Source organism: Salarias fasciatus, unplaced genomic scaffold (assembly GCF_902148845.1).
Source record: "Salarias fasciatus unplaced genomic scaffold, fSalaFa1.1, whole genome shotgun sequence".
NCBI lineage: Eukaryota > Metazoa > Chordata > Actinopteri > Blenniiformes > Blenniidae > Salarias > Salarias fasciatus.
In genome coordinates this window covers 378,248-404,779 of record NW_021941387.1, presented here as the reverse complement: position 1 = coordinate 404,779, position 26,532 = coordinate 378,248, and the positions used below count along the sequence as shown (strand labels likewise).

The 26,532-nt window shown below is 50.7% G+C and overlaps 1 protein-coding gene across 8 annotated transcripts in view; it reads right to left on the bottom strand.

The window, feature by feature from the left end:
- cep295 (centrosomal protein 295) overlaps window positions 1-25,638 on the bottom strand; it is a 35,417-nt gene extending 9,779 nt beyond the window's left edge. For 5 of the 8 annotated variants that reach the window (XR_003931136.1, XR_003931137.1, XM_030087466.1 and 2 more), the window contains exons 1-6: window positions 25,253-25,638; window positions 23,994-24,168; window positions 15,131-15,352; window positions 14,903-15,055; window positions 676-773; window positions 50-167 (exon numbers count right to left, since the gene is read on the bottom strand). Coding sequence is in view for 6 of the 8 variants with exons in the window: in XM_030087466.1 (XP_029943326.1) it covers window positions 50-167; window positions 676-773; window positions 14,903-15,055; window positions 15,131-15,352; window positions 23,994-24,168; window positions 25,253-25,498 (1,012 nt within the window). In the remaining 2 variants the exon portion in view is untranslated. Of the gene's footprint in view, window positions 1-49; window positions 168-675; window positions 774-14,902; window positions 15,056-15,130; window positions 15,353-18,029; window positions 18,201-23,993; window positions 24,169-25,252 lie in introns of those variants that run through there. The other 3 variants (XM_030087468.1, XM_030087470.1, XM_030087469.1) reach the window with 3 other exon arrangements.
- Window positions 25,639-26,532: the final 894 nt, after the last annotated feature.

Genomic DNA, 26,532 nt, shown 5'->3' with positions numbered 1-26,532 from the left:
GAGGAGAAGGAAGAACATGAAACGGTGATGAAAGGGTGGAGATGGTCACCAGCAGGGAGGAGCCCGTCAGGACAGGAGGACGGGGGGGACGAGGGGACCAAGCTGCCGGTGGACAGAGTGGAGGAGAGGACGTCCAACAGTCCACAGTTCACCGGTCTGAGGGGAGACTGAGAGGAGAAAACAGTGAGAGACAGAGACTAACGGAGGGGGGGGGGGGGGGGGGGGCGAGGCGAGGGGGCGGAGAGAGAGAGAGAGACTTTCTGAGCTCAGCTCAAGTGTAGAAACCTTCATTAAATGTATTTTTTAAAATACAATTCAGGTTCAGTTATTTGACATCATTGCTCAGAAAATGGAGAGAGAGAGAGACAGAGAGAGACAGAGAGAGAGACAGAGAGAGAGACAGAGAGAGAGACAGAGAGAGAGACAGAGAGAGAGACAGAGAGAGAGACAGAGAGAGAGACAGACAGACAGACAGACAGACAGACAGACAGACAGACAGACAGACAGACAGACAGACAGACAGACAGACAGACAGACAGCTTCTCGTGTGTCTTCAGAGCTGAGGCAGACCGCCTGAGCGTCAGATTTGGCTAATTTTCATCATTGATCCACGAAGGTGGACCTCAGAGGGTTTTCCCTGGTCTAGTTTCGGGGGTCCAGAGGGGGAGTCCGTACCTCTGTGAAGGATCGACAGCCGGCCACGGCAGCTCCGCACACCGGGACGTCTGTCCCAGAGCCAGAGGACGGAGGAGACGTGATTCTCCGGATCCAGTCTGGAAAAGCAAGCATTTCAAGTGTCAGAGCTCCAGTGAAGCCCTGATGAATGAAGCTCCGCCAGCAGAAGGTGGAGGAGGCGTGGCTGAACGCCACCGACCTCCAGTCAGCTGAGAGGACACCAACAAACCCACTGGAAAGCATCATTTCCTGCTTCAAAGTCCTACTCCCCACTGACCAGCTCACAGCCAGCAGCCAGACTCAGAGGGACGAGGGCTGCAAAAATCCAGGAGTTTTCAAAGATGGAAACTTTCCATGGGAATTTATGGGAATAAACAGGAATAAATAAGACATTTACAAAACTGCAGGTTGGCCCTTAACAGGGAACTTATACAAAGCTGGGTGGAATATATTGCAGTATAGTTTTGGCAAACAACCAGATTTAATGCAAGTACACTCCTCCATCACATGCACACAGCTTACTGCAGGGCTACGAGGCCACGCCCCCTACATGCACACAGCACACAAACCAGTTACAGACCAGTATCCAACCTTCCCTTTATTTCTAAAATCCTAGAGAAAGCTGTTGGAGTCAGCTCTGTGACCATTTATATAACAATGACCTGTTAGAGTCTTTTCAGTCAGGTTTCAGAGCTCATCACAGCACAGAGACAGCTCTGGTAACAGTCACTACTGATCTCCTCACAGCCTCAGATAGAGGACTGGTCTCTGTTCTGGTCTCTGTTCTGGTCTCTGTTCTGGTCTCTGTTCTGGTCTCTGTTCTGGTCTCTGTTCTGGTCTCTGTTCTGGTCTCTGTTCTGGTCCCTGTTCTGGTCTCTGTTCTGGTCCCTGTTCTGGTCTCTGTTCTGGTCCCTGTTCTGGTCCCTGTTCTGGTCTCTGTTCTGGTCTCTGTTCTGGTCTCTGTTCTGGTCCTGTTAGATCTCAGTGCTGCATTCCACACTGTTGATCATGATATTCTACTACAGAGACTAGAACAGGGGTCGGCAATTAGCGGCCCGCGGGCCAAATGTGGCCCGCCGAACCGTCCAATCTGGCCCGCGAGAGGATCCCAACACGCGCACGCACAAACGCATTAACGCACGCATTACCCCGGGCCCTCGAGCGGACGCACGCACCCCTGTGAGAGTGCGATATCTGTCATTGTGTTGCAATAGACAATCTTCGAGGGATGTGTTGTTTAGTTGTGGTTGCCGGTTTGTCACTGAAAAATAAAGAGGAGTGGCGCCTCGTCTGGTGAACAGAGAGCGCAAGTGAGCGCTGCACCGAGCTCACCGGGTGGTTATTCTCCAGTCAGTTTGAGTGTGTGTTTCACAAAGTCACTGTAATGACGTGATTGTCGCTCAACCTTGAGCGGTGGACGGTGAGCGATGACGCGGTGAGCGGCCAGCGGCCAGCGTTTCAAGGGAAAAATCCACGCGCCCGTCGACTTGCACTGCCACTCGCTGCCGCCGGCCACCCACCGCTCCATCGCTCGTCGCTCGAGTTGAAATAATTGAACCTTTCAAGCGAATTGGCGCCAGGACAGCCTGTCAGCGTGGAGCTCTTCACGGACGTGCTGACGGAGGGCAGCAGGGCTCCGACCACGCAGAACAGTTGGCGTGATGCCAAGGCGAGCGGCGTGCGCGATCTCACTTGTTCACCGCTTCTGGTGGAAACACAGCGTCAGCCTGAAGCAGCGCTGGAACCGGCCGTCCGGGCAGCTCCTGCAGAAGACGGTGGAACTCACCGAGCTCAGACCGCCTCCGGAGGGCAGCAGCAGCCTGAAGCGACGCCGCCGCCTCGCTGCAGCCGGAGCTGAGTCCTCAGGCCAGATACAGAGCAGCGACGGTGGCAGGCGGAGCATCTCAATCTCTATTTGTAAAAGTACCACTCGTTTTCATAAAAGTGCTGAACAGTAAAAACAGTAAGAAAAACAAAAAAAGAACAAAACCCGCACCATCGATCAGTATGCGCGCGCGCGCGCACACACACACACACACACACACACATACACGTCACACACACAGACAGCCGGGTGCACACAGGACTGTGGGACAAACAGAAGAATCCTGACCACTGCTGCTGTGCAGGAGACGGTGAGGAGGAGCTGTGATGTTTCTGCAGGATGTTCTGTGTTGCATATTTGTACCAGCGTGACGCGTCCCGCGAATGAATTCACACACCAGCGACAAGTTTTGCTTGTAGCGCGGCACGGTGTTACTTGTTGCGCAAATGCAGTCGCGTGAAATACGTCCAGTGCCCCCCTGCACCCCCGCTCTCCAGTCCGCGGATGGACGCCCGCGATTGAAGTGCCCCCCAAAAAAGTGGCCCGCCGCCAAATCTAATTGCCGACCCCTGGACTAGAATATACTGTTGGGATTAAAGGTTCAGCATTAAACTGGTTTCAGTCATATTTAACAGACAGGTTCCACTTTGTTCATGTTAATGACGACTCTTCAGCCCGGATCAGAGTTAAATATGGAGTCCCACAGGGTTCTGTTTTAGGACCTATACTCTTCACATTATACGTGCTTCCTGTAGGAACATCATCAGGAAACACTCCATTAACTTCCACTGTTATGCAGACGATCCACAGATCTACCTATCCCTGAAGCCAGACGACACCGATCAGCTGGTCAAACCAGAAGCTTGTCTTAATGACATAAACACCTGGATGAGTCATAATTTTCTCCTCCTAAATTCAGATAAAACAGAATTTATTTTATTTGGCCCAAAACACCTGAGAGAAAAATGATCTAATCAAATACTGACCCCAGATGGTGTTGCTTTAACTCCCAGTAACACTGTGAGGAACCTGGGAGTGACCTTTGACCTTTAACTCCCACATTAAACAGGTCTGCAGGACCTCCTTCTTTCACCTGGTAATATTTCTAAAATCAGGAACATGCTGACTCAAAGCCAGGCTGAGAAATGAATCCATCATCTGTTCCTCCAGAGTAGACTACTGGAACTCCTGTTATCAGGAACCAATAACTGCCTAAAAAGTCTCCAAATGGTTCAAAATGCTGCAGCAAGAGTTCTCACAAGAACCAGTAGGAGAGATCATATCAGCCCAATATCAGCTTCCCTTCACTGCTTCCTGTTAAATCTAGAATAGAATTCAAAATCCTCCTCTGAACCTATAAAGCCCTGAACAACCAGGAACCATCAGATCTTAAACAGCTGTTAGTCCCAGACTGTCCCAGGAGAACGCTTCCTTCTCAGAGCGCTGGTCTGCTGGAGGTTCCTGGTTCTCTAACAGTAGAACAGGAGGTGGAGCCTTTAGCTATCAGGCTCCTGTTCTGTGGAACCAGCTCCAGAGTCTGGAAGGGAGGCTGACTCAGTCTCTGCTTTAAGACCAGGATGAAGACCTTTCTGTTCAATAAAGCTTACAGCTAGGGGTCACGTTCTCTCTCTCTCTCTCTCTCTCTCTCTCTCTCTCTCTCTCTCTCTCTCTCTCTCTCTCTCTCTCCCCCCCTCCCTCCCTATTATGTAACTGTTCTGTAAGGTGATGTTGGGAAAATGAGTCGTGGATTTATTGTATAAATCTGTGAACCTGTGTCCACTTCAATGGAAATAAAATGATCTCTCTCTCTCTCTCTCTCTCTCTTTCCACTGTGGGAGACCAAAAAGTCAGAACACCAGAACCCTGGACGAACAGGCTGTCTCTGAGGTGGACTAGACCTGTGATTAAGGGATCTCAGACAGACCATCAGTCAGCTGATCCATTGAGACAGCCTGGATCCAATGGGTTCAGTTCTAATTGGGCTTCAATGAAAACAGCTGCTCCACTGATTAATGGAGGAACCCGGACCCAGTGGGTGGAAGGTTTACTGAACCCCGGGTTCTACCATGTGGAACCGGCTCCCAGCTCTGCTCCTTCTCTCATTTCAATGTAATTTCATTGTACTACTGTAATTTCATTGTTTTGCTACATGTCACTGATGATTGTTCCTCTTGTAGCCTCTGTACCCTGTGTTTCTATATGAACTGTATGTAGATACAAGAACCTGTCTGTCCTATCTCCTTCTCTTTCTGTCCCCTCACCCCAACCGGGACAGCAGAAAGACCACCTCTGAGCCTGGTTCTGCAGGGTTCTCCTCCTCTGAGCCTGGTTCTGCAGGGTTCTCCTCTGAGCCTGGTTCTGCAGGGTTCTCCTCTGAGCCTGGTTCTGCAGGGTTCTCCTCCTCTGAGCCTGGTTCTGCAGGGTTCTTCCTGTTAAAGGGAGTTTTTCCTTTCCACAGTGGCTCATGCTGCTCATGTGGATCTGCTGGGTTTCTCTGTAAAGTGTCTAGAAACCACCATGTTGTAACTGGCACTTCATAAATAAAGCTGAATTGAATTGCTGACTGCAGGCCACTGAGGCCACGCCCCCTACATGCACTGTGCATCCCTCCATCACATGCACAGCTGATTTCTTAAAGCCTGGAGGCCACACCTTGAGCTCAAAGCACAAGAACGTTGAAGCCACACATTTGAGCAGCGGACTTTAAATAAAAATGTATTACTACAGTTGCAGAAGTTAACTGGCTGGTAAGTTGGTGCTAAATGAAAGCTATTTTCCTTTGCATTGACATTTAAGAGGCTGGCTAGTTATGGCGGTAGCTAGCTCAAATTTGATGCAGTTTCTTCTGCAGATGGGGGGGGGGGGGAGTATTTACTCAACATTCATGTTTTGGTTGTTCATTAAAGGAGGGTTTTATGCAAAGTCCACTTTTTTGAGCTTTGTATAAAGCTATGGAGTCGTTTCCTGAACCATTCAGCACATGTGAGCTGAACCTCCCCTGGCAGCCATGTTGAGGCTGAAACGCTCGGTGCTGCACAGCTCCACCCATAATGCACAGCTCCGCCCCAGCTCTGATGCAGTCTGCACAGCTCCTCCTGCACAGCTGGCTGCCCCGCCCCTCTCCACTCTGAGGGGGCGTGTCTCTAAGCTGAGGAGCTTCTTAAAGAGACAGGGACTCATTTCCAGCGTCTGAGGCAGCCTGATGCAGAGGAACATGGATTTCAGTTGTTTTTGACTCACGCAGCAGCTTTCAGCCTCCGGCTCTGGGCAGAGCTGCTGCTGGAGGCTGGAGACTGATACTGAAGGCCTAAAAACACCTGATACCCCCCTTTAAAATAAATGTTCATCCAAGAATAAAAACTAAAGTTCTACTGAAATAAATCTGTTGAAATGTCATGTTCTTGTATTATTTCGCATGGATGTCTGCTTATGACAAAAAAAAAATTTACACTTATGTTTAGATATGATAGTTTGTTTAAATTATCCCCAATTTCCAGTTAATTCCCATAATTCCCATGGAAAGTTTCTAATTTGGAATATTTCCAAAAACCCCCAGCTTCACTTCCCATGGAAAGTTTCTGGAAATTTACCGGAAAAGTCCCGCCCCTTTGCAACCCTAAGACAGACCTGCCAACCTTGGTGAAATTTTTTGAGTACCACTTGCCAGAACACTTGTTGACCGGGGGGGGGGGGGGGGGGGGGGGGGGGGGGGGGGGGGGGGGGGTTAAAGACTTAACAGATGTTTTTCTGATACACATTACATTGTGGCTGACCGTGCACGTTGTCCCCAGAAAAGAGCTTCAAAATGCTGCTACATGTCCTTTAACTAAGCATTTTTTGCTGTGTGTGTGCGCATGCGTGCGCGTGTGTGTTCCATTACTAAAACCTTTATAAAGCAGTGAATACGGTGTTTCAAATTAACTGGTGTCCTTGTTACCTGGTGACTGACTTCCTTTAGCATTTCCTGCTGCTGCTGCTAGTAGCAGCAGATGTTGAAATCAGACTCATAAAAGGTCTGACACGACTTTTTGTCTGGTTTTTAATATCTATCAGCAACAAGGGACGTGAAAGAAACCCAGTCGCCAGTTAAAAGGGACTCAGTTATTCCAAAACACCGGCTCCGCTCCGGTTTCGCGACACTCCTCCTCCGCTAGTTAGCTGCTGCGTTCAGGTGACTGGAGCTGCTGCGGAAAAGTGAAACTCGGTCGTTAACACGAAAGCAGCGGTGACAGCTGGACTCAGGAGACACTCAGGAGACACTCAGGAGACACGTGAAGGAAGCGTGGACAGTTTGCACAAAGGAACGGCTCTCAGACAGCTGTGAACCGGCTCTCGTCGTTCACTTGAAAGAGCCGTTCAAACGAACGACTACGAGGGTAGCACATGTGTTTCCTCTCGGTTCCATAGCTGCGGCGCACCAGCCTAATTTACCGGTATTTTTTTTCAGCGTGACAAATACAATGTGTGCCGTGACTGCGTGACAACACACCGAAATGCGTGACACTTCAGAGTGCATCGTGTCCACGGTCCGCATTTATAACAGCGCTCACAGACGTCTGCAGCTTTTTGCGTAGTTTAATGAGGCAGAGCGTACCAGCGTATTTTGATGTCAAATTGCGTACCTGCTACGCAAAATGCGTACAGGTTGGCAGGTCTGCTAAGAGTGACTCACGGTACAAACCACCACCGCTCCTGTTCCAGGCTCCTGAAACCGGCCCATTCACGGGGGAGACGGGCTGTTCTGGCCTCCGTCAACCGGGGCTAAAGGTTGAAAGTTCCCACGGTTGCTCAACGGCGAGCGTGTTTGCGGCGTCACACAGACGGACTGACTTCATTGGCTCTGGCCGTCTTGTGAAAGCAGGAAAACCCCGACTGGGGTCAATAAGAGCAGCAGAGACCCAGCGGTACCAAGCCAGACCAGGACCCCAAGATGAAACCAGCCGTCCTCCTGATCGGTGAGACACTTCATCCTGACCGAGGCTCTTCTGCCGGAGCTCAACTTTTCATGTTCCTGTGTGTGTGTGTGTGCAGCTGTGCTGTGTGTGAGTGTGTGTGATGGTGTGAAGTTCGGCCAGCTGTGCAGCGGGAACCCTCTGAACAGCCGCAGGACGTCGGACCACTGGGGCACCGGGAGCTACGGCGCCAGCCGGACCCACGGACGCCACCAGGGCCTGGACATCCGGTGCAGCGACGGGGCGGAGGTCTACGCTCCCTTTGACGTCACGCTCCACGGGAAGCTCCTCGTCTACAACAGGCCCGAAAAGGCCGCCATCGACCAGGGAATCAACCTGAGGGGCGGCGGTCTCTGCTTCAAGCTGTTCTACGTGAGGCCGGACCGAACCTCGGGGACGGTCCTCAAGGGCCAGAGGATCGGCACCATGCTGCCCATGCAGAGCGTGTACCCAGGAATCACCTCACACATCCACGTCCAGATGTGTGACAAGAGCGACCCCACCCCCCACTTCTGACCCACAAGGAGCTGATCCACCCGCCAGAACCTGATCCACCCACCAGCACCTGATCCAGCACCTGAGCCAACAACCAACCCCTGATCCAGCACCTGATCCAACCGCCAGCACCTGATCCAGCACCTGAGCCAACAACCAACACCTGATCCAGCACCTGATCCAACCGCCAGCACCTGTTCAGCACCTGATCCAACCGCCAGCACCTGATCCAGCACCTGATCCAACCGCCAGCACCTGATCCAACAACCAACACCTGATCCAGCACCTGATCCAACCGCCAGCACCTGATCCAGCACCTGATCCAGCACCTGATCCAACCATGTGATCCAGCGCTTGGTTGCTCACATCATGAAGTCTTTTTTCTCACCTGTCAGTCATGATTGAACAAAAGTAAATTGAACTTAAAGTAAAAGTGTTTTGTTGTCTGGATGAATCACTGTGGCTTATTTGAAAGAAAGAAAACAATCACTAATCAGTTCAACTAGTTGTAAAAAAAACATCAGCTGGCTTCGATAGATTTCCATCCCTCCAATTTCCACCACTTATCCGGACCGGGTCACGGGGACTAAACAGTCTCAGCAGGGATGTCCAGACTTCCTGTCCCCAGACACTTCCTCCAGCTCTTCCTGGAGGATCCTGAGGCGCTCCCAGTCCAGCCAAAAGACAGTCCCTCCAGCGTGCCCTGGGTCTTCCCCGGGGCTTCCTCCTGGGGGGACATGTCCAGAACTCCTCCCCAGGGAGGCTCCAGGAGGTTCCATCCTAAAGAAAAGCACAAACTTCTCAGCTGCTCCTCTCCATGTGGAGGAGTAGCGGCTCTACTCCGAGCTCCTCCCTGGTGACGTAGCCCCCCCCCCCGGTAACGTAGCTCCTCCCCCTGTCTTTAAGGGAGCCCAGCCCCCCTACAGAGGAAGATCATTTCAGCAGCTTGTATCTGGATCTTGTCCTATGGGTACTGACCCAGAGATCCGGAGCAGAGGTGGGGGTGGGGACATAGACTGACGGTAAACCCAGAACTTCGCCTTTCAGCTTCTTCTTCTGCATCCCTGCAGACGCTGTACTGATCCTCCAGTCAGGCTCCCCCCCATCCTTCCATTACGCAGGAATAAAACCCCAAGATACTCCAACTCCTCCACTTGGGCCAGAGTGTCTCCACTGACCTGGAGAGGACAGACCACCCTCTTCAGGTCCAGGACGAGGGCCTTAAACTTGGAGGTGCTGCTCTCATCCCCAACGTTTCACACAGGGAGACGGAGGCATTAAGAGACTGCCTGGAAAACACTAACTGGGAGATTTTCTCTCACTCTTATGACAGTGTGGGTGTTCTCAGAGACCATTCAGGGTTTCCCTCAGTGCTTTCTGGGCCTGGCGGGCCACCAGGCTTTTCTTGCCCCCCTGCCAGGCTAAGCGTCGCTAGTTTATTAATTGTAAATGTGTTTTTGTTTATGCACCAAAACAGCGACACCAAAGACGGTCTCTAGAGCTTTTAATGGCATCTGGTGATACGGTTGCAATGGCGACACCTGATGGTGGATACGTGAACACACAGGGGGTCAGAGGTGAGGCGTGTTTTCATCAGAGAGAGTCGGCAAGTTGATGAGGCAGAGCCGGTGCGAGTAGCATGGATGTTAGCACGTCAACAGAGCAGCCTTCTGCGAGCCGCGATGGGAAACATCGAACTACTGGATTAAATCCAGAATGGTTGGTGTTCTGTCCTCAGAATGATTCACTGTCCAGACGGTGGAACTGCTTCTGTTTAATGAACAACGTGCTTCATCAGTCAGGAGGATCCATTCAGACACATTCTTCTACTACTGCTTCACACCGCACTGTACAGCTAACAGTGACACTGCGCCCTCTGCTGGACTGAAGGAGGTACTGCTGGACTGCTGCACTGCTGTGAACTCCATAGAAACAACAAATACTTAACGCTGTAGCAGAGGACACAGCCATCACTGTTTAACGCTGTAGCAGAGGACGCAGCCATCACTGTTTAACGCTGTAGCAGAGGACACAGCCATCACTGTTTAACGCTGTAGCAGAGGAGGCAGCCATCACTGTTTAACGCTGTAGCAGAGGACGCAGCCATCACTGTTTAACACTGTAGCAGAGGACGCAGCCATCACTGTTTAACACTGTAGCAGAGGACGCAGCCATCACTGTTTAACGCTGTAGGAGAGGACGCAGCCATCACTGTTTAACGCTGTAGCAGAGGACGCAGCCATCACTGTTTAACGCTGTAGCAGAGGACGCAGCCATCACTGTTTAACGCTGTAGGAGAGGACGCAGCCATCACTGTTTAACGCTGTAGCAGAGGACGCAGCCATCACTGTTTAACGCTGTAGCAGAGGACGCAGCCATCACTGTTTAACGCTGTAGCAGAGGACGCAGCCATCACTGTTTAACGCTGTAGCAGAGGACGCAGCCATCACTGTTTAACGCTGTAGCAGAGGACGCAGCCATCACTGTTTAACGCTGTAGCAGAGGACGCAGCCATCACTGTTTAACGCTGTAGCAGAGGACGCAGCCATCACTGTTTAACACTGTAGCAGAGGACGCAGCCATCACTGTTTAACGCTGTAGGAGAGGACGCAGCCATCACTGTTTAACGCTGTAGCAGAGGACGCAGCCATCACTGTTTAACGCTGTAGCAGAGGACGCAGCCATCACTGTTTAACGCTGTAGGAGAGGACGCAGCCATCACTGTTTAACGCTGTAGCAGAGGACGCAGCCATCACTGTTTAACGCTGTAGCAGAGGACGCAGCCATCACTGTTTAACGCTGTAGGAGAGGACGCAGCCATCACTGTTTAACGCTGTAGCAGAGGACGCAGCCATCACTGTTTAACGCTGTAGCAGAGGACGCAGCCATCACTGTTTAACGCTGTAGCAGAGGACGCAGCCATCACTGTTTAACGCTGTAGCAGAGGACGCAGCCATCACTGTTTAACGCTGTAGCAGAGGACGCAGCCATCACTGTTTAACGCTGTAGCAGAGGACGCAGCCATCACTGTTTAACGCTGTAGCAGAGGACGCAGCCATCACTGTTTAACACTGTAGCAGAGGACGCAGCCATCACTGTTTAACGCTGTAGCAGAGGACGCAGCCATCACTGTTTAACGCTGTAGCAGAGGACACAGCCATCACTGTTTAACGCTGTAGCAGAGGACGCAGCCATCACTGTTTAACGCTGTAGCAGAGGACGCAGCCATCACTGTTTAACGCTGTAGCAGAGGACGCAGCCATCACTGTTTAACGCTGTAGCAGAGGACGCAGCCATCACTGTTTAACGCTGTAGCAGAGGACGCAGCCATCACTGTTTAACGCTGTAGCAGAGGACACAGCCATCACTGTTTAACGCTGTAGCAGAGGACGCAGCCATCACTGTTTAACGCTGTAGCAGAGGACAAAGCCATCACTGTTTAACGCTGTAGCAGAGGACGCAGCCATCACTGTTTAACGCTGTAGCAGAGGACGCAGCCATCACTGTTTAACGCTGTAGCAGAGGACGCAGCCATCACTGTTTAACGCTGTAGCAGAGGACGCATGCAGGACACCCTGAGGGCCCTGGACAGCTGTGTGAGGGACAGACTGCGTCCCCCAGGTGTGTGAGGGAGTGTTACCACAGGTCCTTCCTCCCTGTTGCCACCAGCACTGCTCCAACGACACCAAACACACACCACACACTGTCCTAAATCAAACTACTGTGTATATATCTTCTTGTGTATATATATTTTCATGTTTGTCATATTTTTCTATAATATTGGACATATGTGTCTTGTATATTTAATTTATATGTAACTCATATATTTTATTAATATTATAGTTTACATATGTGTTGTGTCTTAAATGTATATTTAAGTTATATTTAAATGTATCGTTTGTATCATAGTGTACATATGTGTCTGTCTGAAATGTATATTTAAAGGTGCATTAGGGAGTTTTTCAACTTTTAAAATACTTATTTTCCACCATAAATATGTTCCAAATATTCAATGATGTGAACAATGTCCCTGACATATTCATTGCTAGCACCACTAACGGCGCTAAACTGTCACTTGAAAGTCACAGTGCCGGTGTAAGATTCCATATTCCGCTGCGGAATCTGGACCCCAGGTCCTTTTTCCAGTGGGTCCATATTCCATACTACACCGGTCCGGCACCAGAATTTTTTGGGGAGAATTTGAGACGATGTGACGTAATGCGCCTCCTGCTGGCCTGATTTAAATTTGGTTTTGTCCGCCATTACTCTGTCAGATGCTCAGCGAGCAGCAACTGAGCAGTAGTGAGGATGGAGCTTCCAGAAAGTCAGAACAGACCGGCTTCCAGCGCTGCAGCTCCACACTGACCCACCAGGCAGAAGAAGCTTAAATTTTACTCCAGCGCTACTAAAAGAGCGAGGAAGGAGTTCCCCTCTTCAGTGCACGTACATGGACGCAAGCCACAGGCACGAGCGTTTCACTAAGCTGCAGTTACACCCAAGGCCTGCAGGGGCGCTGTTACATTTGATGTATATCTGTGTATATCTGGTACTCATTTAATTACATTTACATCTGCTGATGTAGACATGTTATTTAACTATATCTGCCTTAGATTATATCTAATTCATATCTGTTAGTCTATATCTGTTATTTAATTATATCTATCCTAAATTTATAGTTATTTTTTCTATGTATGGTCGGGCCTTATAAATTCTCATATTTCACATTTCTTTTCTACTTAAATTTCTTTTCTCTGTACTGCATAACGTTGCAATTTCCCCATGAGACAATTAAAAGATGTTACATTTTTGAAGATATATTTAGCCTTTATTTTTATTTACTGTTCAAATGAAAAAATACCTTGCAACTTGTTTGCTGTTAAATATAGATGCTTGAGTGCTGCTGTTGCATTTGGGATGAATAAAATGTGTTTCATACAAGTTTTCTCATGAAGTAGTACTAGTTTACAAATGAGTTGTTCCTAAAGTATTGCAGTTATCGTCATAGACACTGGTTTGGGGTTATATATCGGGATCGTATCAGATCATGACCCATGAGTCGAGATGTGAATCGTCTCGCCGGATACCAGGCAGTACACATCACTAATGTAGATGAGATAAGTGGAGTAGGCGCAGTTCTTAGGGGTGATTCAGCAACCAAGATGGGTGTCGGTTAGAACACAGGAGGGGGAGGAGGTTTGGCTCTTCAGGTGTGCTTTTACTAGTTGATGCCCATGATCACAAAGTAGTTCTGAAATAAATCATAATAAACAAATCAGCTTCAGTCTCTGTGTTTCCACTTAACAGGAACATAAATACTTCATTTAATGACAAATGATACAAATATATAGGTGAGTAAACACCACCCGCCAGGCTACACGATGTGCGAAACGAGCGCTCCTATAACGTCATGAAAGACCGAGCATATCACTTAACCCCGCCCGCCTGGAACGTGTGGGTGTAGGAACAAGCGCTCCCACCAGCGCAGACGCCGACAATCGGCTTATCAATTAAGGAAATAAACACGGGTTAAACTACCGGACGGCACACAGGCACGAACTGGTAGCGGCAGGAATGAACATCTGTCTGTAATAAGGAAGGACGGCACGGCACGGGGAACACAGCTGACAGGGACCAACGCAGGCTGCAGATAGACCGTACTCACTCTGGTCCTTTACTGTGGATCCGCGCATCAACCAGACACGCACGTCCGCAAGGCGAGGCAGGAAAGGTGAAGGTGATACCGACTCTTCGGCAAAGGATTCAGGTAACTCAAAGAGGGGGATCTGCTAATCCACACGCTCAGCGGGACATTAACACGCCACAGCTGACGACCCGTCGTCATTTCCGGCCGCCAGGAACCAACCCGGACACTCCCTAAACCCAGCCTTTTATACAACTAATATATCGTGATTTTTTGATATCACAATACCCTGTATATCGCAATATCGTCATAATATCGTATCCTGACTTAAATATCGTGATAATATCGTATTGTGGTGTCTCTGGCGAGTCCCACCCCTAGTTGAGACTTAACAACTTTAAATTCCTCGGCACACACATTGACACGAAACTTGCTTTTCTTGAAAATACTGACTTTGTTTTAAAGAAGTGTTCGCAGCGTCTCTACCTTCTTCGAAAGTTCAACAGTTTCGGGGTGAGTCAACCAATCCTTGAAACTGAACAAAAGCCTGGTGGAGAGCTGATGTGGTCTGGGAACCTCAGCGTGAAGAATAAACTGCAGAGGACTGTGGACTCGAGCCCAAAGACCACTGGGCGGCCACAGAGAGCTGTGAGCAGCCTGTACGAGGAGCGCTGGGGAATCAGGCGAAGAGGAATATCTGGGGAGCGAGCCCTGCGGCCACCATGCCTGCAGGGCAAGGTCTCCACTGTTTCTCATCCGTTTCTTATTTTACTTACGCATAAAGAAACCCTAATTTGACCCCCTAAACATGCACGAAAACTCACCAAATTTGGCACGCGCATCATGACCGGCGAAACATTTGATAAAATGGAAAAATTAACCCCACCTGCTCTCTAGCGCCACCTAGAAACAGTAAAATAGGCGCCACGGCCTGTAGGAATGTCGCAGAGAGATCAAACCAACGTTGCCGCGTTCGTCTCATCAAGATCTACATTTCACGCGCCGACACCCCTGACCTATATTTCCCTTTCAAAGTAAAAAAAAAATCGCTCCTCCGTGTGTTTGGTGAAACCAAAGACACATGTCCACCTCGGTGGACAATAAAGTATTCGTAATCGGATTCCTCCCATAATGCATCTGCTCTAATGCTGTGAGGAGCACAGTGCTGCTGGTTGGACCTCTATCTGCTGCTGACTGTCTCCACGCTATAGGACAGCTCCCTGTACCATGACCAGGAGAATTCCACCCCTCCCTGCTCCTGTAGACCCGCCCCTCCCCGCTCCTTTAGACCCGCCCACCCCACCCCTCACGTACCGCTGCCCGGCGCTCCAGGGGACGCTGCGTCTGCCGCTGGAAGGGCGGTCGTCCAGGCCGGGCAGCCGCAGGGCTCTGTGCTGTCCTCCCTCTGCAGACGCATGTCCTGCATCTCGCCACCGGGACAGGAAGTCCTCACGCTGTCCTCCAGGCCTGACGGTTAGAAAGAGGAGTCAGCACAGCGTCCTCGGGGGCGTCGGGGGGGGTTCTCTGTCTGCAGGACAATACCTGCGGCCTGGCTGCGGTCCACGGGCGTCTCCACTTCCTCGATCACACTCAGCTCCCGCTCCGCCGCCATCGTCTCCAGGAGGCCCCGCCCAGTCCCCGTCACCGGGGGCTGCCGGGCACCAGGGGGGGCAGGCGATGTCAGGGACGGTTCTCCAGAAGGGGGGGCAGAAGACATCCTGGGAGGAGGTCCAGGAGGGGGGACATTACTCAGAGCAGCAGACGCTGAAACGGGGGACAAAATAAATAAATAAATAATTAAATAAACAAATGTGTTTTACAGTCTATAACTACAATCTGATTATGCTGTCTGAATTCAGGATGATCCCATCTGATATTCTGGATCAGTATCGGGACTAAAATAGGTCCAGAGGAGGAAGAGAGAGGAAGAGCTGAGTGTCGTCAGGTGGAAAAGAGAGGAAGAGCTGAGTGTCGTCAGGATGAAGAGAGAGGAAAAGCTGAGTGTCGTCAGGAAGAAGACAGAGGAAGAGCTGAGTGTCGTTAGGAGGAAGAGCTGAGTGTCGTCAGGTGGAAAAGAGAGGAAGAGCTGAGTGTCGTTAGGAGGAAGAGCTGAGTGTCGTCAGGTGGAAAAGAGAGGAAGAGCTGAGTGTCGTTAGGAGGAAGAGCTGAGTGTCGTCAGGTGGAAAAGAGAGGAAGAGCTGAGTGTCGTTAGGAGGAAGAGAGAGGAAGAGCTGAGTGTCGTCAGGTGGAAAAGAGAGGAAGAGCTGAGTGTCGTTAGGAGGAAGAGCTGAGTGTCGTCAGGAGGAAAAGAGAGGAAGAGCTGAGTGTCGTTAGGAGGAAGAGAGAAGAAGAGCTGAGTGTCGTCAGGTGGAAAAGAGAGGAAGAGCTGAGTGTCGTCAGGAGGAAGAGAGAGGAAGAGCTGAGTGTCATCAGGTGGAAAAGAGAGGAAGAGCTGAGTGTCGTCAGGAGGAAGAGAGAGGAAGAGCTGAGTGTCGTTAGGAGGAAGAGAGAGGAAGAGCTGAGTGTCGTCAGGATGAAGAGAGAGGAAGAGCTGAGTGTTGTCAGGGGGAAGAGCTGAGTGTCGTCAGGAGGAAGACACAGAGGAAGAGCTGAGCGTTGTCAGGAGGAAGAGCTGAGTGTTGTCAGGAGGAAGAGAGAGGAAGAGCTGAGTGTTGTCAGGAGGAAGAGAGAGGAAGAGCTGAGTCTTGTCAGGAGGAAGAGCTGAGTGTCGTTAGGAGGAAGAGAGAGGAAGAGCTGAGTGTCGTCAGGTGGAAAAGAGAGGAAGAGCTGAGTGTCATTAGGATGAAGAGAGAGGAAGAGCTGAGTGTCGTCAGGAAGAAGACAGAGGAAGAGCTGAGTCTCGTTAGGAGGAAGAGCTGAGTGTCGTCAGGTGGAAAAGAGAGGAAGAGCTGAGTGTCGTCAGGTGGAAAAGAGAGGAAGAGCTGAGTGTCATTAGGATGAAGAGAGAGGAAGAGCTGAGTGTCGTCAGGTGGAAAAGAGAGGAAGAGCTGAGTGTCATTAGGATGAAGAGAGAGGAAGAGCTGAGTGTCGTCAGGAAGAAGACAGAGGAAGAGCTGAGTGTCGTTAGGAGGAAGAGCTGAGTGTCGTCAGGTGGAAAAGAGAGGAAGAGCTGAGTGTCGTCAGGATGAAGAGAGAGGAAGAGCTGAGTGTCGTCAGGAGGAAGAGCTGAGTGTCGTCAGGTGGAAAAGAGAGGAAGAGCTGAGTGTCGTTAGGAGGAAGAGAGAGGAAGAGCTGAGTGTCGTCAGGATGAAGAGAGAGGAAGAGCTGAGTGTCGTCAGGAAGAAGACAGAGGAAGAGCTGAGTGTCGTTAGGAGGAAGACAGAGGAAGAGCTGAGTGTCGTTAGGAGGAAGAGCTGAGTGTCGTCAGGTGGAAAAGAGAGGAAGAGCTGAGTGTCGTCAGGAAGAAGACAGAGGAAGAGCTGAGTGTCGTCAGGTGGAAAAGAGAGGAAGAGCTGAGTGTCGTTAGGAGGAAGAGAGAGGAAGAGCTGAGTGTCGTCAGGATGAAGAGAGAGGAAGAGCTGAGTGTCGTCAGGAAGAAGACAGAGGAAGAGCTGAGTGTCGTTAGGAGGAAGAGCTGAGTGTCGTCAGGTGGAAAAGAGAGGAAGAGCTGAGTGTCGTCAGGTGGAAAGAGAGGAAGAGCTGAGTGTCGTCAGGAGGAAGAGAGAGGAAGAGCTGAGTGTCGTCAGGAGGAAGAGAGAGGAAGAGCTGAGTGTCGTTAGGAGGAAGAGAGAGGAAGAGCTGAGTGTCGTCAGGATGAAGAGAGAGGAAGAGCTGAGTGTCGTCAGGAGGAAGAGAGAGGAAGAGCTGAGTGTCGTTAGGAGGAAGAGAGAGGAAGAGCTGAGTGTCGTCAGGATGAAGACAGAGGAAGAGCTGAGTGTCGTTAGGAGGAAGAGCTGAGTGTCGTCAGATGGAAAGAGAGGAAGAGCTGAGTGTCATCAGGAGGAAGAGAGAGGAAGAGCTGAGTGTCGTCAGGAGTAAAAGACAGGAAGAGCTGAGTGTCGTCAGGTGGAAAAGAGGAAGAGCTGAGTTCTGCCAGGTGGAAGAGAGAGGAAGAGCTGAGTGTTGTCAGGGGGAAGAGCTGAGTGTCGTCAGGAGGAAGACACAGAGGAAGAGCTGAGCGTTGTCAGGAGGAAGAGAGAGGAAGAGCTGAGTCTTGTCAGGAGGAAGAGCTGAGTGTCGTCAGGAGGAAGAGAGAGGAAGAGCTGAGTGTCGTTAGGAGGAAGAGAGAGGAAGAGCTGAGTGTCCTTAGGAGGAAGAGAGAGGAAGAGCTGAGTGTCGTTAGGAGGAAGAGAGAGGAAGAGCTGAGTTCTGCCAGGTGGAAAGAGAGGAAGAGCTGAGTTTTGCCAGGTGGAAAGAAAGGAAGAGCTGAGTGTCGTCAGCATACAGTGGTAGGAGAAGATATGGGAGTGAATCACTGCACCAGGTGAGGTGGTGGTCAGAGAGAAGAGTCAGGGGCCAAGCACCAACCCCTGAGGGACCCCTCTGATAGGCCATGTGACCTGGACTCCTCCCCTCGCCATGACACTGAAGGATCTACCTGTGATTTTACAGACAACAAGCTGAAGAGCTGTGAGAAAAGCCGTCGTGAACATAAGAGCAGCTTCACAGCGGAGCCGGGGGAACCGGACATGCAGCCTGAGACAGTGGTTGATGACAGAACAAGGCTCTCGTCTGAGGTCTGCTGGAACGGCTTCGATTGAACGGGACTATGAGGGACTGGATTTCAGTGAAGACAGAGCCCTCTAGTGGCTATAGAGTGACACTGATCACTAATGTCTGGCGTCACGCAGAGTTTCCCCTACATACACTTTACTTGGGTGGGCCGCCCAAGTAGATTGACACCCGCCCAAGAAGATGAATGAAAAAAAAAAAAAACGCGCGGTCTGTCTCTCACACTGGGTGTCAGGCTCGTGCACCCCCGTGTACTCTGATCTCTGGACACATAGCATGGAAGCATGCTAGTTTAGCCGCTACCGGCTACAGGCTAACAGCCTGCAGGCTGCAGATTAATGCTGGTCGACCGTCCCGGACAGTAAAACTTATAATCAGCTCGATTGGCTGATTTTTCCTGCAGAAGCTCCTCATGCTGTTTTATTGAGCAGGCTGTATGTTCTGGTGTTGTGTTTGTTTATATGACGCTGCGTGTGCAGCTCCGAGTCCTGCTCCGTGTCTTCTTCTCTATTTTGGAGTTGCTGTGTCAGAGTGACAGCGCCATCTGAAGGCCTAGCGGATGAACTACATCGTTTTGAGTCCTTGTTATGTTGCGTGGATGTCGATATTTCCTGAAGCGATGCTGTGTGGACAGGAAACTGAGAAGGAGATTGTAAACAAATAAGTTGGGCTCATTTGTAATTCAGGGACAGGTAGACGTCCAGTTGTGTTCCATTCTCAGCTGCTCATAACACCACATCACACTGGAAACATCTGGAACCACGGAACATGAATAATTTTCTATAGTCTTCCAGTCATCGGATTTTCCCTAAAGCCCACAGAGAAGACATTTACATTACCAGCAGAGTTCTGTCGGATTTGGACGTCTGTTGCTGTGAAAGTTAGGATACATAGATATGTTTTGTACCCTAATCTTGATAAATGTAATAGCATTTCATGAAAATTGACCCCATTTAATGAGAAATAAAATAATAATAACGTTTGCACCACCTGAGCCCACAGTAAGCTGTCATAAATTTAATACAGTACAATAAAAAGCTTGATTAAATGCCCCCCCAAGTAGATAATTATCATCCATTTATCGTTATCGAGGTGAACTGCTTAATATTATCGTGATATTGATTTGAGGCTATATCGCCCAGCTCTAGTAAGTGATTTAAACCATAATGCATAAGAGCACAATGTGAATAATTTCAGTTAATTTTCTTGTGCTCTTTTGCATTATGGTTGTGCAAGTTTTTTTTCTCTTTTAGATCAAAACTGAACTGAGGAACAGGCTGCAAGGGGAGCATCTTGCTGCATGCATGCGCATCAGCATAAATGGACCTGACCCCCGATCCTTTCCGTACCGAAAGGCATTGGAGATCTTTTTTACTAAACCAAGAAAAATGCTCTGACACAAACTGTCAGCTTTGCAACTAGCTGTGCAAGTGGCTTTAAATGGCTATTTTTCCTTCATTTTTTTTTTTATTTCGCTTTTCTTTTTGGTTCTGTTTATGTTAAAGCAGGCTTAAGATGTATCTAGAATAAATAATACATGGTTCATAAACCAGTTTGACTAGGTTATTGTGAATGCACTTATCAAAGACCGCAACGTCCTCCTACACCGCCCGGCCCACCACCACAAGTAAATTCTCAACCTAGGGGAAACACTGCGTCACGTGGAAGCAGCTCCATGGCGGTTAACGTCCCGGTTACAGCAGCAGAAAACATTAGCAGCCACGACACCCCTACCGCTGACACAGAAGAGACCGGGTAACCTCTCCCTCTCCCCTGAACAGAGGCGGCCACGCCGCGGTGCCAACCTTCCACAACCAAGGTGAGAACAGGGGTGAACTGCCGTCGCTGCCCCGGCCAGCACGGTTGGTCAACAAGCTTCCAGCGATGCATTATGGTCCCGTAACGGTTTGTTTCCACCGGATGCGACGTGAATTTTTCGCGCAAAGACATTACATGCAAAGTCAATGTAATGACACAGTTGTCGCTCAATCTTGAGCGGCGGCCGGCGAGCGATGACGCGGCGAATGTTTCCAGCGAAAAATCCGTGCGCCCATCGACTTGCACGGGCGTTCGGCCCCACCCACCGCCCGAAGCTTCATCGCTCCACGCTTGTCGCTCCAGTTGAAATAATTGAACTTTTCAAGCGAATGGGCGCCAGGACAGCCTATCAGGGTGGAGGTCTTCACTAGGGTTGGGCGGTAATAAGGTAATAAGGTATACCGGCGGTGTCTTTCAAAAGCAACGGTATCAGTTTCAATACCATCATTGAAAAAAATGGCAGTGCACTTATATAGAAGATAAGGATTAAATGTAAAATATAATTTATTCACTGCCTAAAAATGATTCCTTGTCCAGCAGCACTTATGTGTGGTTGAATTTTCAATTTTACTTCCACAGGAGTTTAACTTTTTGAGACTTTTGATTAAGTTTATGAACATGACGTCATCACGTGAGAGAGCGAGAGAGAGAGAGAGAGCAAGAGACAGAGAGAGAGAGAGAGCGGGAGACAGATGGCGAGTCACGCAGCGAGTGACCTGGTCCCAAGCAGACCAGGACTGCAGCGGACCAGCAGTATTTCGGGTTCTGAGCTAACGAGAAGAGAGCGGTGTGCTGACCAGGCAGTTTGTAAATTGTGCAATATGAAGGTGACTGAATTTAATTGACGTGTGCGCGGCGCATTCTGTGTCAAAGCTGCTCTGGACGGTCAGGTTAGTTTAATTGTTTGATTGTTGTATTTACACCTTTTTAGAAGCTGCTGTTTTTTGTTATTCAAAGTTGTTCAGGTTGTGATTTTCATTTAGTTGATGTGTTTGCGGCACATTCTGCACACAAACTGTTCTGGATGTTTGTGTTAATAGTTTGTTGTATTTGCAGTTTTTGCACTGTTGCTAATAAAAGTTGTTAATATTTTGCACATTATGTTGTTGTTCTTTCATTATCAGTGGTTGGGTTCCAGTTTCTGGACGGTGTAGGGACAAGACAACAGTCTGGTGATGCTGTCTGAGCCTTGAGTTATCATTTTTAATTAGTCACGGTCATACCGGGTACCGGGGTAAAATGTGGAGACGGTATGACGGTATCAAAATTTGGATACCGCCCAACTCTAGTCTTCACAGATGTGCTGACATGGGGCATGCAGTGCTCCGACCACGCAAAACAGCTGGCATGATGCCAAGGCGAGCGGCGTGCACGATCTCACTTGTTCACCGCTTCTGGTGGAAACCGGGCGTCAGCCTGAAGCGGCGCTGGAACCGGCCGTCCGGGCGCAGCTCCTGCAGACGGCGGAACTCACCGAGCTCAGACCGCCTCCGGAGGGCAGCGTGCCGCCAGAAGCGATGCCGGCGCCTGGCTGCAGCCGGAGCTGACTTCTCCGTGACAAATACAGAGCAGCGATGGCGGTGGGCGGAGCATCTCAGTCTCAATTTGTAAAAGCACTTCTCATATTCATAAAAACAACACAAAATGCTGAACAGTAAAAACGACCATAAAAAAAGAACCAAAACCGCGCACGCACACGCACACGCACAGAGGAGACGGTGATGAGGAGGCTGTGATGTCCCTGCAGGGTGTTCTGTGTTGCATGTAGGTACCAGCGTGACGTGTTGTGCGAATGACTTCACACACCAGCGATGACACTCGGGTGTGTCGCGTTAAACGCGTGTGGTGGAAACACACCGTAATGCTCAGGGCTGCAGTCGGCTGGACGCCAGCAGAGGAGAGAAGCCAAACCTGCGGCGATCCCGAACATGACCCTGTCTGGGGTCACTCAGGGGTCACAGGCAGGGTTTCCGCTATTAAAAAATGGCACCAGACAACGTGACCGGCAGGTTTCCAATTTACCGGACAAGCGCTGGATTTCCCAGTCAAATGTTATTGGGGGGGGGGGGTGTCCTCGCTTGTCAAATTTCATGTGGACCAAACTTTAATAGAGTGGTCAGGAATTTATTCAAAGATTTGCCCAAAGATCAGGACATATATATAAAGTCTGCTCACCTGCAAAGAAGCAAGCCTGTAAAAGAATCCATTCCTGTTTTTAAGGGGGGGTGTCTTTTCAATCGATGTAAACTTTGTCGCTCTACGTGACAAAGCCATTTAAAGACAAATAATTTGGTCCAAGAAACATTTTTTCAATCTTCAAAGTAAAGTTGTGTTTGCAAAAACGGACTCTAAAGCCTGCAGTGTGCGTCAATGAGTGAGGAGTCAGACGGCGGCGTCCCGGACAGCGCCTCACCTGGCTCTACAGCTCTGACCCCTCCTCCTCTGAACTACTTTGTTGAATAAAAACGTGTTTAAGTTTTGCCTGTTTCCACACGTGTCTCCTGTTGTACTGTTGTTGTGCTGTGCGCTTTGTCGGAGTGATGAAGCACTGCTGCAAGTTTCGTTTTTTGTTTTTTTTTACCTTTGCTACAAGTTTATAACCTTGCATAGCAGATGGGCCTGATTCAGTTCCTAAATCCTGCAGCTCCCATCTTGCAGCGCTCCACAGACCAATGTTTCACTCTGTTAAAATGTCACCGGCCCAATCAGAGGAAAGAGGCGGAGCTGCGGGAGGAGCGGACGTGACGAGAAGACGTGACGACAGCGGGAAGCGCACGAAAGTTTGAAAACAATGGCGGCATGCAAAGCGATCTCCGTGGACACGGCAATATCTGCTGTTTTATAAGAAAGTGACTCAATTTCTTCTTTGAAAGAGGAGCACAGAACATCACTTCAAGTCTTTTTGTCAGGAAACGATGTCTCCTGCTTCTCAGCAGCACAGAGCTCCGTCACACCGCGGCTGGATGCGGATTGGTCTGTGGTGAGTGTGTCGCGTGTCAATCAGAACGGTCGTCCAATCTTCTTCTTCTTTGGTTCGAACGGTCGTCCAATCGCCAGCTACGGATTGTTTCGAAGGTCCCGCCTCTGAAATCAAATCGGAAGAGCGGCTACCCAGATGGACTTGTGTAATATTTCCGTGGCGGACATGAAACTGTCCATCTGGAGCGTCGGGTTAACAAGTTTAGTTCCGCCTGAAAAAAAAAAGTTTTTTTCCACACAGACCAGGCTTATTCATAAAAGATCAAATTCGGGGTTTTATTGTTCTGTTTTTTTATAAAACGGCGTTGAAATTGCCTTTTTGAATTCAATTTTTGCTTGGAGGGAAGATTCAAATAAAAACTGATTTTGGGGGGAATATTTTCCACCGGACATTTTGACCAGTGGTGTTAAAATATGTTGGACTTGGGCAGATTTTACCGGTCAAAGTCTGGTAATTACTGGATAACGGAAATCCTGGTCACAGGTGATGCTGGTATGAGTACTCAGCACTGCCTCCTGGTGGCCAGGAGGGGTGAAATCTCTGGAAACCCTGGAAAAACCTGGAAATCCTGGAAACACTGTAAACCCAAAGGGTCAAGGCATTTCAGTCCGAGTTCCTCCAGGACAAGTCCTGGAATGTGTAAACCGTTTGATGTGGCCAGGATCCTCCGGACCTGGTCCAGGACCAAGAACACCAGCTGACAAGACAAAGCGGATCTGGACGGAATGAAGGGTGCATTTAATGCTCAGTGTCAGACTGACTACAGGTTGTGGTATCAAAGCCATCCTCAGTGTTTGTGATGAGAGTCCAGACAAACACTTAAACGTCAAACTCATCCAGAAGCTGAAGACAACACGTCAGTCTGCACTGTGGCACCTAATAAAGCATCATTCATTCATTCATTCATTCACTCACCTGTGTCAGGGGGCGGCGCTGGACGGCAGCTCGGGGTCTCTCCGGACGCCTCCAGGTGAGACAACGTTCCTCCGTGAGACTCTTCGATGGTCCTCAGCAGTGAGGACAGTAACCACAGACGCTTCTGAGCCAGCGTGTCCGACAGCGGCGAGTCCCTGCTGCTGCCTGGAACCCACTGGAGGGAGACAAACCCCCAGTAGTCCAGATCAACTCCTGATTAGTCCAGACTAACTCCTGATTAGTCCAGACTAACTCCTGATTAGTCCAGACTAACTCCTGATTAGTCCAGACTAACTCCTGATTAGTCCAGACTAACTCCTGATTAGTCCAGACCAACTCCTGATTAGTCCAGACCAACTCCTGATTAGTCCAGACTAACTCCTGATTAGTCCAGACTAACTCCTGATTAGTCCAGACCAACTCCTGATTAGTCCAGACCAACTCCTGATTAGTCCAGACTAACTCCTGATTAGTCCAGACTAACTCCTGATTAGTCCAGACTAACTCCTGATTAGTCCAGACTAACTCCTGATTAGTCCAGACCAACTCCTGATTAGTCCAGACTAACTCCTGATTAGTCCAGATCAACTCCTGATTAGTCCAGACTAACTCCTGATTAGTCCAGACCAACTCCTGATTAGTCCAGACTAACTCCTGATTAATCCAGATTAAAGGTGCCGTAGGCAGGATTACTGTCACAAGATGGCAATCTGACCCATCCAAGATGGAGATTTGAAACCCGGAGTCGTGCCCACCTCGGGCTGCCGGGCGGGGCCGGCAGTGTCACGGCCGCCTGCGCCGGTGGGTCGATTCACCTGTGACCTTTTCACGGCGGCCGGGGGTCAAAGCCTTCTTTTAAGAATTCCAGTAGAAACAGACGGTGTCCTCCGTGGAGTTTTGATGATGTTATGTCCGATGAAGCAGGTCACTATGCGGGCCTGGACTTCCTCATGCGCGTTCACGAGAAGCAGAGCTTTGAAGCACCGCCCCTCGACCAATCAGGATAGAGCCTCAGGGGCTCTTCTGATTGGTCAAACATACCGGGAGCGGTGGAGATTCCTTTTCAGCTCAGAACAGAGACAGATGGAAACGCTGCACCCTCGCGGTAGAGCAGTTATGCTACACTCCTAAAGGATTATCAATGGATACTCTAACATTTAATCCAAAGAAAACACAGAAACATCAGCAGTGACCAGCAAAATCCTGCCTACAGCACCTTTAACTCCTGATTAACTCCTGATGACTCCAGTCAGACTCACTTGTGCGTCGGTGTTGATCAGAACCTGTAACGTCTCCTTCTGCCTCCTCCTCTGCTCCCGCTGCAGCTCCTCCACCAACTGCCCCTGCTGCTCCACCACCGCCTCCTGTTCCGACGGGCGCCCCGCCTCCATCAGCTCCATCAGCTCCGGGCGCCCCGCCTCCATCGCCTCCATCAGCTCCGGGCGCCCCGCCTCCATCAGCTCCGGGCGCCCCGCCTCCATCAGCTCCGGGCGCCCCGCCTCCATGACAGGCTGTCTAAAGCTCAGGGGGGCTCCTCTCGGCAGGGGGTCTAGTAGGGGGGCTCCTCTCGGCAGGGGGTCTAGTAGGGGGGCTCCTCTCTGCGGGGGGTCTAGCAGGGGGGCTCCTCTCTGCGGGGGGTCTAGTAGGGGGGCTCCTCTCTGCGGGGGGTCTAGCAGGGGGGCTCCTCTCGGCGGGGGGTCTAGCAGGGGGCTCCTCTCAGCGGGGGGTCTAGTAGGGGGGCTCCTCTCGACGGGGGGTCTAGTAGGGGGGCTCCTCTCTGCGGGGGGTCTAGTAGGGGGGCTCCTCTCAGCAGGGGGTCTAGCAGGGGGGCTCCTCTCGGCGGGGGGTCTAGCAGGGGGGCTCCTCTCAGCGGGGGGTCTAGTAGGGGGGTTCCTCTCAGCAGGGGGTCTAGCAGGGGGGCTCCTCTCGGCGGGGGGTCTAGCAGGGGGGCTCCTCTCTGCGGGGGGTCTAGTAGGGGGGTTCCTCTCTGCGGGGGGTCTAGTAGGGGGGTTCCTCTCTGCGGGGGGTCTAGTAGGGGGGTTCCTCTCAGCAGGGGGTCTAGCAGGGGGGCTCCTCTCAGCGGGGGGTCTAGTAGGGGGGCTCCTCTCTGCGGGGGGTCTAGTAGGGGGGTTCCTCTCAGCAGGGGGTCTAGCAGGGGGGCTCCTCTCAGCGGGGGGTCTAGCAGGGGGGCTCCTCTCAGCGGGGGGTCTAGTAGGGGGGTTCCTCTCAGCGGGGGGTCTAGTAGGGGGGCTCCTCTCGGCGGGGGGTCTAGCAGGGGGGCTCCTCTCGGCGGGGGGTCTAGTAGGGGGGCTCCTCTCAGCGGGGGGTCTAGCAGGGGGGCTCCTCTCAGCGGGGGGTCTAGTAGGGGGGCTCCTCTCAGCGGGGGGTCTAGCAGGGGGGCTCCTCTCGGCGGGGGGTCTAGTAGGGGGGCCCCTGGTGTGGAGCCTGCTGGGACCAGAAGTGGACCGTGTCCATCCCTGTGGTGCAGGTCCCGGGGGTCTGGCTGTAGGGGGGGCCAGGCTGTGGGTCTCTGCCTCTG